We start from the raw sequence: 11,202 nt of genomic DNA on the forward strand, positions 1-11,202 counted from the left end.
GCTGGCGGCATAGTCACAGTTTGTGGGGAAGACGGAATGGGAGATGTTGTAACTACTGTTGAAGTGCTACTTGAAACGTCGTTGGTTGAGATGATGCCCAACGATTCGGTGCTCATCGAGATCGTGCTAGTTGAAAATGAGATTATTGAGACCAAAAATTGATGTAACTTGGAGATAATGTTTGTCAAAGTGGTGCTCACATCGGTTCAGTTGATGACTGGATTTAATGAAAAAAATTATTTTATACATAGTTAAAGCAATAATTAATTTTGTACGATCTGTTGCTCTGTATCTATTATCGGGTCTGCAGTTGACTGGATTTAATTAAAAATTTATTTTATAGTCAAAGCAATATTTAATTTTTTACCACCTGTTGCTTTGTATCTGTGTTCGGGTCTGTAGTGCTTTCTGAAACTTCTTTAGTGCCCACTTCTTCGTTTTTTGATCCTTCCGTATTTACTCCACGATGTATTTCTTCAGAGACTGCCACTATTTCGGTCGGCAAACTCTTAGAAAAATCCGGAATGGATCCTGTGGGTTGAACAATCGACGTGCGATTCACTCTTTTCAGCTGTTGCACTTTGGTGCAAGACTGTCGTCCGCAGCATTTAATTATGTGAATGCGGCGTTTAGCTTCAATCAAAAAAGTTGCAGAATTTTTTGAACATTGTTTGTCCCATGCTCACTGATTGAATAATATACCTTTCAATCTAATCACAATTTTCCTTGATTGAACCTAAGATAATTAAAATTAATTGAAAAATTAGAATTATATTTGAATGTTTAGCCAAACTAAGTTAGAAATTTGCTTTAAAAAGTTTGAATATATCACTGTGCCTGTCACAAAATGCCGCAATAGTTCTCAACATTTTTCTGCTTCTGTTAACTGTTTGGAAGATTGGTCCCAAATTCGACACAGTTACAAAAACGAGCAAGTTTTGAAGCAAATAATATAATCTATAGATTTATTATATGAAAATAGGCACTGTGCCGAGGAGTGAGGTTACGCATGATTAATTTGAAACATATATACCAAAAATAATTGCGTTTGTATTAACTTAAAATCATTCAATGAGCAGTTTGAATTTTTTATTTAAATAATATAAGAGCGCGAGAAATTATGGTAATTTGTGATCTAAATTTCTGAAATGCTTTTAAAAAAAATCGTTGGCTAACCTGTGAGGCCCAAATGCCTAAAAGTGTCAGCACCAAACATGCACAAAGTCCCAACCTTAAAAAGTTCATTTTAAAACTAAAAATCACGAGTGATGATAGTATATTCGAGAGATTATTCGGTGGAGAGTGGCATTGTGATTGAATTCCACAGTCACTACGTCACAAATGCAAGTTAGCGGATTTCCACTGAAAATGAAATTAATTTCCCCTCATTTCCGTCGTCCATGAGCATCTCGTGTGGTTTATGTGCACATTTCAAATAAATACTAATCTCTTTGTTTCTGTTTATTTTTCTGGAATGAATTAATTTTTAATACATAGCTTTTAAAAAGCACGAACTTTAAAACGTCATTAAAGTCAATTTGAGCTTTTAAGCATGCGGAGTTAAGAAAAAATTGTTGAAAAAATTAGTGTTTTAGACCAACTGATGCAATCCAGGGAAGGAACGGTGCGATGTCAGTGAATAACGAGTAGTAGCGAGGGTCACAAACAGGGCCGTCAGGAAACGCCTCTGATATCTTCGACTTGCCAAAGCTAACAATTCCGCGCAGGAACCACCTGGCGCCACGACGCACCATCAGTCCACCGCCACTGTCGCCATTACAAGCATTTGTTCCTTGAGTTAAAAAAGAATTTAAAAATAAATACATTTGCTGATCAAAATTTTACCATTCGAGTTCCCAGCACAGAAATTCAGGCCTGGCTTTAGGTGAGTGGAGAAAAAAGGCCGATTTTGCAAGAAGCAATCGTAGTTGGAGCGAATAGTCAGATCCAAACGCTGCAGGACTTGTGTCCTTTTGTACCCATCAGTCAAACCCCAGCCGACGACCTAAAGGAAAAACTTTGTTGAAGCACTATGTGAAGATGTAGAAGTACAACACAAAAATTTTCAAATTTCTCTACTTGGCGCAGCAAACAAATAATAGGGAAATATTGAAACAGAAAAAATGTTTTGCACATTCTCATTTTACAGCACATAATTTGGAAAAAATTGCCTGAATTAATATCAAATAACAAGCCCTAAAAATACAAACCACGCCGGTTTCGTCAGCAATGTCATCGATGTCCTCTTCAAATTTCCACAAACAGATTGGTTTCACGTCATCGGTAAAACGGAAGGGTTTCGAGAACGTCAAGACCGCGACATCGTGACGAAAATTTCTGGATGTTGGGTCGTATCCTTTGCTCAGAATGATCCGCTGGGGCTGCGCAAAATATTTTAGTCGTTTCACAAGAAACTAGAGCAGTTTGCAAAATTATTACCTGCTGAAACTGTCTTGAGCTCTCATGCGGAGCACTTAAATTCCACATGCCCAAAGTAACGTGCAGATCAATTGGGGATGCTAGTTTTTCGTCCACGTATAAGCAGTGAGCCGCTGCAAAATGTTAAAGATTTTAACGCGTGGATTCGCAATTTTGCAAGCGTCTGAGATGAGTTTCTAATTTTGTGTAAAAGCATCTCACATTAGAAGTCCCTATTAACTGGAAAAAAGAGAAAATTCAGTAATATATACCTGTTAGAACAGCTTTGTCGGAAATAAGCGAGCCGCCGCAGCTGTTCAGGCCTAATTTCTGCGATCCTATGGTGATGTGAGCGTGCCAGGTATGTCGTCCCTTTACGGCAGCAAGACCCCCCAAAACAAAACCAACTGTCGACACGTCGGCACTTTCCAACACCTGTCGTTTTTGCCTGGTATCCCCTGTTTCAAGTCCGCAGTTTGGATAGCTCAGCTTCTCAGATTCAGCAAAAACTTAAACACGTAATTGTATTAATTTTATTGAAAATGTATCTTTAAAATGTTCTCACCTGCATGAGTTTCAACTTTAGAGGTTAGATCGGGAAGGCGGTGGAGGTCTAGTGTCTCACGAACGATGGCATCCACAATTTTGAGAATGTCATGGAAAGCTAGATTAGAGTGCACCACATTGCGACTGTTGACAAACGCAACTCCACGCAAAAAGTATCGTCCAATTGAATCCACCTTGAAAAGCGCGTTCCTCTGCTCGGTGTTAGCTTAAATTTTAGGAGAATAGGTTCAGTCAGTTAATTATACCCATAAAACACTGATCCCATTACATTTGTCGTCCGCAATCATGCAAATAGCGAATTTGTATCTTTTGCACCGGTCAATCATCATTTTATCAGGCATGCAGTCGCGCACACTTGGTGTCACACGAAATTCAGGGGTGACGCTCTGAAACAATATATAATTAAATACTTCATTCAAATATTAAATTGAAATTAATAACTAGACTAGTATAAAAGGTAATTTTGGAGTCCATCAGATTGTCCTCGTTGAAAAGACACACTGGTTTCACGGAGTCAGGAAAAGGCCGTGGTAATCTGTCGATTATCAGCACAAAAAGATTGTCTTCGGGATAAACATCAAGGCGGCGAACCTGCCGAACCTGTAAAATCGGTTTACTTTTAATATTTTACTTTTCATGCTGTTTTTTCTATCCAACCGTACCTCCCTGATGAACCCATGTTCATTAGCTGCACAATCGGGCTTCTGATTGTGGACGCATTGGCCGAGGAAGGCGATTAATGGGCCCCAAAAACCATTTTTGTTGGTCGCAGAAGCTCTCTCGTTCAATGCACACAAACCAAACGGTGCTGCAAAATGCCAATTTATAAAGGATATAAAATTTTTAAATGTTTTCAGCACTCACTCTGGTTAACTAGGATTGCCCGTCGAGAAATCAGCACACCGACGCAGTCTCCTTGCCCTAAAACTACGTGCCAAGGGGGCAAGGACGTGTTGCTAATACCAGGTGGTACAATTCCACACCCTTCAAAACTGAGATTTTCACCCTGGTCGAAAACTTTACGAGATTATATTTATCACGTACGTTAAACCAAAATTGAAAATACCTGGTGCTGGTAGGTACCAGTTTTCGTGTGACTCGCACTCTTCTCTTGTAATAATTTGACTTAATATTCCTTCAGTTAATATAAAGAGCAAAGCGTTTAAAAACAACATTTTCACTATATGAATTTTTTTCAAAAAATAGCCCTAATGTTGGCGGCGGTTGGCCGCTTCCTTCGGCAAAAATGAAGTGACAAGAGGCGCATATTTTTCTCTATTATTTTAACTCACGTCGGCTGGGTTTACCACGGAGAGGCTTGCAAAACCGGTTTTAGCATTTATTTGGGATTCTTTGTGTATGCGGAATCTTTACTTTGTTCCTGTTATTTGTAAATAAACACATCTGCTGTTGACTGATGCACTCAAGGATTTCAGTTTTATGTTTTTTCAGTTTTATTTTACGCAGCGTTTTCTGTTTGGTTTTTTGGTGCTATATATTTTTTCATTCAAACAATAAAACCCGTATTAATTGATTAGAACTCTATTTACGTAATGGTTCAAATGATATGTTCTACAAATAATTGATAGAAGATATCCAAAGGCTTTGGGAGTTATATAATAGCGTTAGAAGTATAGGGCAAGAGATCATCGCTTTAAGATCGCAACCTCTTCCCTTGAACAAACAGAGCGACGGAGGTGATTGTTTATCTTTTTTTAATTTTGAATTTAAAATAATACTATATTTTTCCTTGTGAAATACAAAAGCGGTAAAATTTCAATTGAATGCGAGTATATAATAAATAAAATATCATACGGTGATATTTAACATTAGATGCATTTGGTATCTTAATTTATTTAATTACAAACAAAAAATATACATTTTATTCCATCGATCTAGCAGAGCAATCAATTTTCCAAAGATATTTATCAGTGCCAGGCTTCTCAGAGGCGTCGTCAATGTATCTGATTTGAACTTGATCGCCACCTGAAAAAGTAAAATAGATTTAATTATTTTTGAGCTTTTAATACTTGGCTTTTTCTTTTTATAACATACCTATATCGGTAAGCAGGAAAAGCCTATAGAGTGGCATTTCCAGCTCCAACTCCGTACTTTCAATGTACATTTGCAATTCATGAAGCTCACTTTTCAGATATGCTCGTCCAAGATCATCGAATGTCACTTTCCAAGTGGTAATCGGCTGGCTTTTGCCGTCTGCGTCAAACAAAGTCAAGGAGCCTCCCGTGACAAAGTTGGAGATGTTGCACCCCTGGCTGGGGTCGCTCCAAACTATGCGGCGCGCCCAAAACGGAGCCTCCGCGATGGTGTCCGCACAAACCTTTCCCTCGGGAGTGTCGATGCCAATTTTTTGGCGGTGCTGCTCGGCTTGGGCCAAAGTCACAAGGGTTGCTGCCGTGTGCGACAGCTTCGCTTCGCGCAGCACGTCGGCATACGCGGCAAGCAGGTGACATTTTGTGACCCCGGTGTCGTTGTACAGTCGCTTTAACCCGTCGTTCAAATTAGTCTGCTGCAAGGCGTACGACAGCTCGTTTGGTACCCCTTGTTGAATTGGAGGTGTGTACGGCGATTTGTGCCTGATGGGTAGCAGCATTTTATTTATTTATAAGAGAAATTTATTTTTTTTCATCTCACCTGAGGTAGAAAATAAAGGAGTCCTTGAGGGCGGATTGCAGGCAATTTATATTTGATTGAAGGTCGCCTTCCTGGCTGTTTCGCATTTTTAAGTAGTTATTGTTGACGTAAGTCAAAACAGGTACACAAATTTGGTTGAAATAATTGGAATCCACCTTTTCACGCACCTCTGGGAGACGAGTATGTGTAGCCTGTGGGAAGAGAAGCAAAGCATTAATTTCTAACAGTCGTAAAATCTTCTTATTTCAAAAACATTTTCTTACAAATAAATAAATAAATATATTTACCATGTAAATCTCCAAATTCTGGCAAGAGGTTGTGTTTGGTCCGAGACTGTTGAAAATCAAAGCCAAAGCAGGGCAAGAATTTTGGTTTAGAGTCGCGAACATTTCAGCGAGTTTAGGAACCCCAATTTTGCCAGCTTGCAAGTATGGCAGCGCGGCTTCGATGGCCTCGGTCACCATCTCAGGGGCTTTGTTGGCGCCGGCAATTTGAGCTGGCAGCGCAATCAGTGCGTACACCGAGAGGGTGGTAGCGGACGGCGACTCCGACTCGATCAGGTCGCGCACCATGTCGCCGATGACGCGGCGCCGATCTGCATTAACGCCTCGCGCCAAAGCATAGGCGCGCTGTTGTGTGTCGCTGGGCTCATATTCAAAGTCTGGGCTTCGTGTGAACTGAAGCAGGCGGTGAGAAAACAAAACCACAAGAAGTGGTTGTTCTTGGAAAAGACCGATGTTGTTCTGATGCTGGTTTAGGGTTTCAAAAGCGGTCACTGATTTAATTGAGGAGGCAAAGTCGTAAACACGGCCAATCTGGAAGAGCAGTTAGAGTTAATATATTGAAAAAATATTGGTTTGGAATAAATCTTTACCGTTTTCTTCTGCCACTGTTGATCAAAGAGCTCAATAAAAAGCTGCTGAGTGAATTCTTCATTTCTTGGTTTTTTTCTGAAAATCAAACTGGCTCCTTCCACGTCGTAAGCATCGATAAGACTTTTTATCTCATTTCGTGATGCGGCTTCTGCGTCTTCCCTAGCAAACTAAGTATTCCAAATAATTTTCAAGTTTTTATATATTAGAATTTATAATAATAACAGGATTGAAAGTATTTTTTTACCTCTTTCTCATCTGTATTCTCTACTTGATCTACCAGTCGCTGCGGAGAATCGGATTCAATCGTAGGTGAAACGTCGTTTCTGTCAGATTCCTCTTGCTGCACATCTTCATTATTTTTAGGCCTGCTCGACGCACCCGAATTTTGTTCAATAAGAGAGCGCAATGCTTCGGCAGCCAAGAGGATGGTTATATCATTGCACACTTCAGACGCTCCAGAACTGCTCTCCAAATCAAGCGCAAACTCAACACTCACGTTTTCTTCGCCGAGATTCAGCTCGTTTAAAAAAATGCGCAGAGGTTCTTGGATTTCTTTCCGCTGGGTCTCGCTCAGGTGACAATTTTTCACAGGAAAATTGTCATACACAAGGTTAGAGGAGAGCAAAAGCGCCGTAAATAGTGTAGACGTCATTGAAAAATGAAATAACGCCGCTTTTTTTAACCTGGTGCGGTTAGCAACGAAGACAAGTATAATAACGTGGAAGGCAAAGGATCGTCTTGTTTTGCATTTAGCGAGCCTCACAACAGAACGGAAACCTCTATCACTAAATAACCTGCGATTGGCACGTGCAACCTTGATGACCTTGAGAGTTGGGATGGCATCTCACAAAATATTTTTAAGGAATTTTCCTCGTCGCGTCGGCTGCAAACATCGTTTTTAGCCAGATGCTGTAGTGCGCACCTATTTTATATATGCTCAGAAAAAAACATAGGACGGTAGAGCAAAATTAAGTAGTATCCCAATATCCAAGGTGTTACGAGAAATTAAATCAAATAAGTGTGATTTTAGTTTTCATTGCAAACTCTATTTTAAACGCATTTAATGGACCAATGCCTCAGGCTGAGCAGTACATCTGTTGAACAGTTCATTTGCGTGCAGTTGAAGTCATCGTCTACTAAATTGATCTGCCCTGAACCTGGAAAAATGTTCGATTTATTGAGATTCCTTCTATATCAAGTTGAGTAAAAATTAAGAGTAAATAATAAGCATTGCATCTTCTGTTTGTGCTACTGGTATTCAAATGAATTATTCATTGCAGACCAAGTTTTCTTACCATTTTGGACGAAAACGTCAAAATATTTTTCTTCTTCAGCTGAATCTACCACTGGCTCGATGAACCACTCTTGGTTTTTTTCTTTAGATTCCGGCTGGTTGGACAGTTTGATCTGGTCACCGTCTTTATCTGCTTGAACGTAAAGCCCATCATTTGTCAAAAGTTTAGCAGCTCCCACTTCGTTGAAAGTCAGACGCAGCTTTAATTCGCGACCAGTATGTCTGTTTTTCAGCTGGCAATTTCCTCCACGAGACAAACCAAGGGCCCATTCAGGCAGTTCGGTAAGCAAGCGTTCGCAGATTGCTTTGTCGGCTGGCAAGGTAGCATTGCGATTGATGATATCTAAAGGTTTTAAATAAAAGTTTTCGTGAAAAATAAATTTTAAATTTATCTCTATATTCTATTTGGATAATTTTAACATTTTTACTTTCATTGTCAGGTCAGGATCTGGCCCTGAAGGCTTTACCTGACTTTAAAAAGTAGAATTTAGTTTGTTATATAGTCAAATAAACAATCACGCGTGGAATTGCTCAATATTTTCATTATGTACCGCAGGATAAAAAAATAATTACAAAACTCTCGAAATATAATTGATAAAATTGGCACTAAAAACCACAATCTTGGTTAAGATTCGTGAATACTATAAGAGCCGTTAAATTGAAATTTCCGATGAAAAATGTCGAGTTTATTATTAATCAATTTATTTTGTCTCTTACAAAAGCTGTTGAATTGTATCAAAATGTTATATTTTAATCATTATACCTTTAAGGGACACGACTCGCACAAGCGTTCCAGCCGTATTCTCCAGTCCTACTTCCCGTGTCACTTTCATTTGGATTTCCTGATCCTCGCAAGGGCCGAGATTTAGCGAGCGAAATAGATTCCTCAGGTCATCTGTTTGATCGGTTCCGGACACCTGCGCGCCGTTCCGAATCCGCACCGCTGGCGACTCTGATTTTGTCGCGTCGTTCAGCGACAGGCGCAACATCTCGGACCAGGCGTTCCTCAAACAAACGCTGAGCAGCTCCTTTGGCGTGGCAGACCGAGTGATTTGGTAGGCTGTGCGAACTGCGTTGGCCAGAGGGACGCAGTGCTCCTCAAAATGCTTTGTGGTAGTGTACTCGCGGACAAAAGGCAGCCCGTCGAGCGCCGTGAGGTACAGACGCATCATTTGGCACCCTGAACCATTCTCGGCTATTGCCTCTTGGATTGCTCTGCCGGCCTGGCAGAAGGTCGCTTCATTTCTGAGGATCAGTTCGCCGACTCGTGTCACACTCAGCTGGTCACTACAAATAGAATCATTAGGGCCGCGCGTTCAGCTTTTTCAATCACTCGCTTTCATACGTTTACACATTTCACAAATCAGAAAAAATTAAAATGAAAAATAAAAATAAAATCCAAGCAAACAGTTATTTAATCTGGATTAGGAGTATGGTTTTTCAATATAGAAATTTTTTCGTTTCCTCATATTAGAGCTTTAGGATTCTTGGAAAATTTTGTTTGAAGTATATATACTAATAATTCATTTCTCAATAGCCGTCATGACAAATCCATAAAAGTATTCAAAATTGTACCATGCGTTCACCTAGTTTTTGTCTGAAATCTCATAAATTTTCAAAGGTAAACGATTCAACATTATAAGAAGAAATAAATCGCTAAAATAATGATAAACTATTTTAAAATTTCTAAAACCATCCAAATTTTTCTGGCGTTCCTTTTCTTTAAAAAAGTCCAATCACATAGTTTTTTCAATACAGTCTTACTTTAAAAAATAAATTAAATAATTTCAACCATGCATGATGTGAAAAATGAAAATTCTGCACTTTTTCTATTTTGAAGGCTGAATTTAACAAAAATGTCAAAAATTCTACAAAAAATGCTTTTGAATTTTCACATAAAAAAAGAAAAAATGACCTTTGCAAAGCCGGTGTTACTTGTTGAACAATCTTCCTCAGTGCAGTTGCATCCAAACTCAACTGAGCTGCAATAAGAATCGTTTTGTTTCTAAAAGGCTGGTCAGTCTGCTCAACCAATTCGTGCTCCAGTTCTTCTAACAGCAGCGCTCGCTCGGCAGCAACATCAGGAAGAAGTGCAAGGAGTTCGTCCTGTTCTTCTTGAGGCAAATTGTGGAAGCAGCAATTGTACATTGCGCGGAGGAAAGAGTTTATTGTGAATACTACGTAGGGATTTTCAACGAAAATCCCCTGCACACGGAACTTATCCCACATCTCTCTGAAGCCGGACGCAGAATTTGTGTGCGTTAGAAATTGCATGAGTAAGCCGGCTTTGCATCTGCAGGGCGAGTCCCACATCTCACTGAACACGCGTTGGACCAATTTCTTTGAGCGCTGCACGTGATCAGCCTGAGAAACAATTAATTAATTAAATAAAAACCCACACGTTGATAATTTGTTAATGTGGTACCTTTGGTTGAGCTTTGAAGAGAAAGACAGCTTGCCAAAATTCATTCGAATTTATATTTGAGTCTGCTGTTCCATTCAGTTTGCTGTTTGCAGCCAACAATAATTTAGCAGTTTCTTCTACCACATCAGTGTTCTTTTGCAGGCTTTCTTGCACCAAAAGCAAGGACACAGCAAAAGTGAAGACTAACCAACGAGAAAATAATTTCTCTGCCAAAGCTTTCATCTTTTTGTAGATTTTACAACTGCAAGTATATTATTTTAAATAAATTAAAAACTAATTAGGGCTGCGAAATGTAGATGATTTCTAAGCTTTGTCCAATCGTGTACAGAAAAATAGTTAATTGTTAAAACCATGAGAGCATAAATGGTGTTACTAACCTTTTCCACAATTTTCCAGTTGTAATTAATTAATATAAGACTCGTGTAAAAGAAAAACCAGCTTCTAAAGACTGCGAGATGCTTGTCGAGACGCGTCTCCCTCACCACTGCTGATTTTACGAATTTTACGCGAATAGGCAAGTAAGCCCACGATCTTGCTCCACCTTATCTCCTTTGAGTGGGGAGAGTAATAAACATATTATCTTGCTTCTCATTGTTTATAAAAAATATATTCAAATGGGTTGCTCTATTAAATATTTCAAATATTTCAAGTTTCAATCAAAGATTTTACGGATTTTACCTTCATCCAAGGGTTTTCGATTATTTTTCCGATTTTTCCCATTCTATTAATCTTATTTATTTTTTAAAAAATGCCATCTCCTATTTTAAACGGAAAGAACCTTATCTATTGCGGTATAAGTGCATTTTTATTCGAATTATATATGCTGTTATTTTATTTCTATGTACTCGATCTGTCGATTAGTTTTTATCTTTAATTTCCCCTCGCGCGCTTTTCACTGTTCCGCACGTGCTAGGCTGATGGCGCCACAATCACAGACACGTGTTTGTTTACATTGGTAAACAAGAAACCAA

General features: G+C 39.1%; 3 protein-coding genes across 3 annotated transcripts; all 3 read right to left on the minus strand.

Annotated features, from left to right (window-relative positions):
* Nucleotides 1–1,072: 1,072 nt before the first annotated feature.
* Nucleotides 1,073–4,345, minus strand: LOC135933960 (uncharacterized). Its single transcript, XM_065475445.1, has 11 exons — nucleotides 4,052–4,345; nucleotides 3,850–4,002; nucleotides 3,648–3,793; nucleotides 3,427–3,585; nucleotides 3,254–3,371; nucleotides 2,984–3,190; nucleotides 2,691–2,927; nucleotides 2,440–2,552; nucleotides 2,211–2,381; nucleotides 1,846–2,005; nucleotides 1,073–1,792 (listed from the first exon to the last, which is right to left on the minus strand). Exons 1-11 carry the CDS (start codon nucleotides 4,158–4,160, stop codon nucleotides 1,584–1,586), a joined length of 1,782 nt encoding a protein of 593 aa, XP_065331517.1. The 5' UTR covers nucleotides 4,161–4,345; the 3' UTR covers nucleotides 1,073–1,583.
* A 460-nt stretch (nucleotides 4,346–4,805) lies between these two features.
* Nucleotides 4,806–7,389, minus strand: LOC135948338 (uncharacterized). Its single transcript, XM_065497561.1, has 6 exons — nucleotides 6,757–7,389; nucleotides 6,512–6,679; nucleotides 5,925–6,452; nucleotides 5,638–5,828; nucleotides 5,041–5,579; nucleotides 4,806–4,971 (listed from the first exon to the last, which is right to left on the minus strand). Exons 1-6 carry the CDS (start codon nucleotides 7,162–7,164, stop codon nucleotides 4,868–4,870), a joined length of 1,938 nt encoding a protein of 645 aa, XP_065353633.1. The 5' UTR covers nucleotides 7,165–7,389; the 3' UTR covers nucleotides 4,806–4,867.
* A 142-nt stretch (nucleotides 7,390–7,531) lies between these two features.
* LOC135948339 (uncharacterized) lies at nucleotides 7,532–10,743 on the minus strand. Its single transcript, XM_065497562.1, has 6 exons — nucleotides 10,609–10,743; nucleotides 10,232–10,472; nucleotides 9,722–10,170; nucleotides 8,570–9,093; nucleotides 7,808–8,149; nucleotides 7,532–7,669 (listed from the first exon to the last, which is right to left on the minus strand). The coding sequence occupies exons 2-6, from the start codon at nucleotides 10,451–10,453 to the stop codon at nucleotides 7,563–7,565; spliced, it is 1,644 nt and encodes a 547-aa protein (XP_065353634.1). The 5' UTR covers nucleotides 10,454–10,472; nucleotides 10,609–10,743; the 3' UTR covers nucleotides 7,532–7,562.
* Between the last annotated feature and the right edge of the window lie 459 nt (nucleotides 10,744–11,202).

This window comes from Cloeon dipterum, chromosome 1, assembly GCF_949628265.1.
Source record: "Cloeon dipterum chromosome 1, ieCloDipt1.1, whole genome shotgun sequence".
Taxonomy (NCBI): Eukaryota; Metazoa; Arthropoda; class Insecta; order Ephemeroptera; family Baetidae; genus Cloeon; species Cloeon dipterum.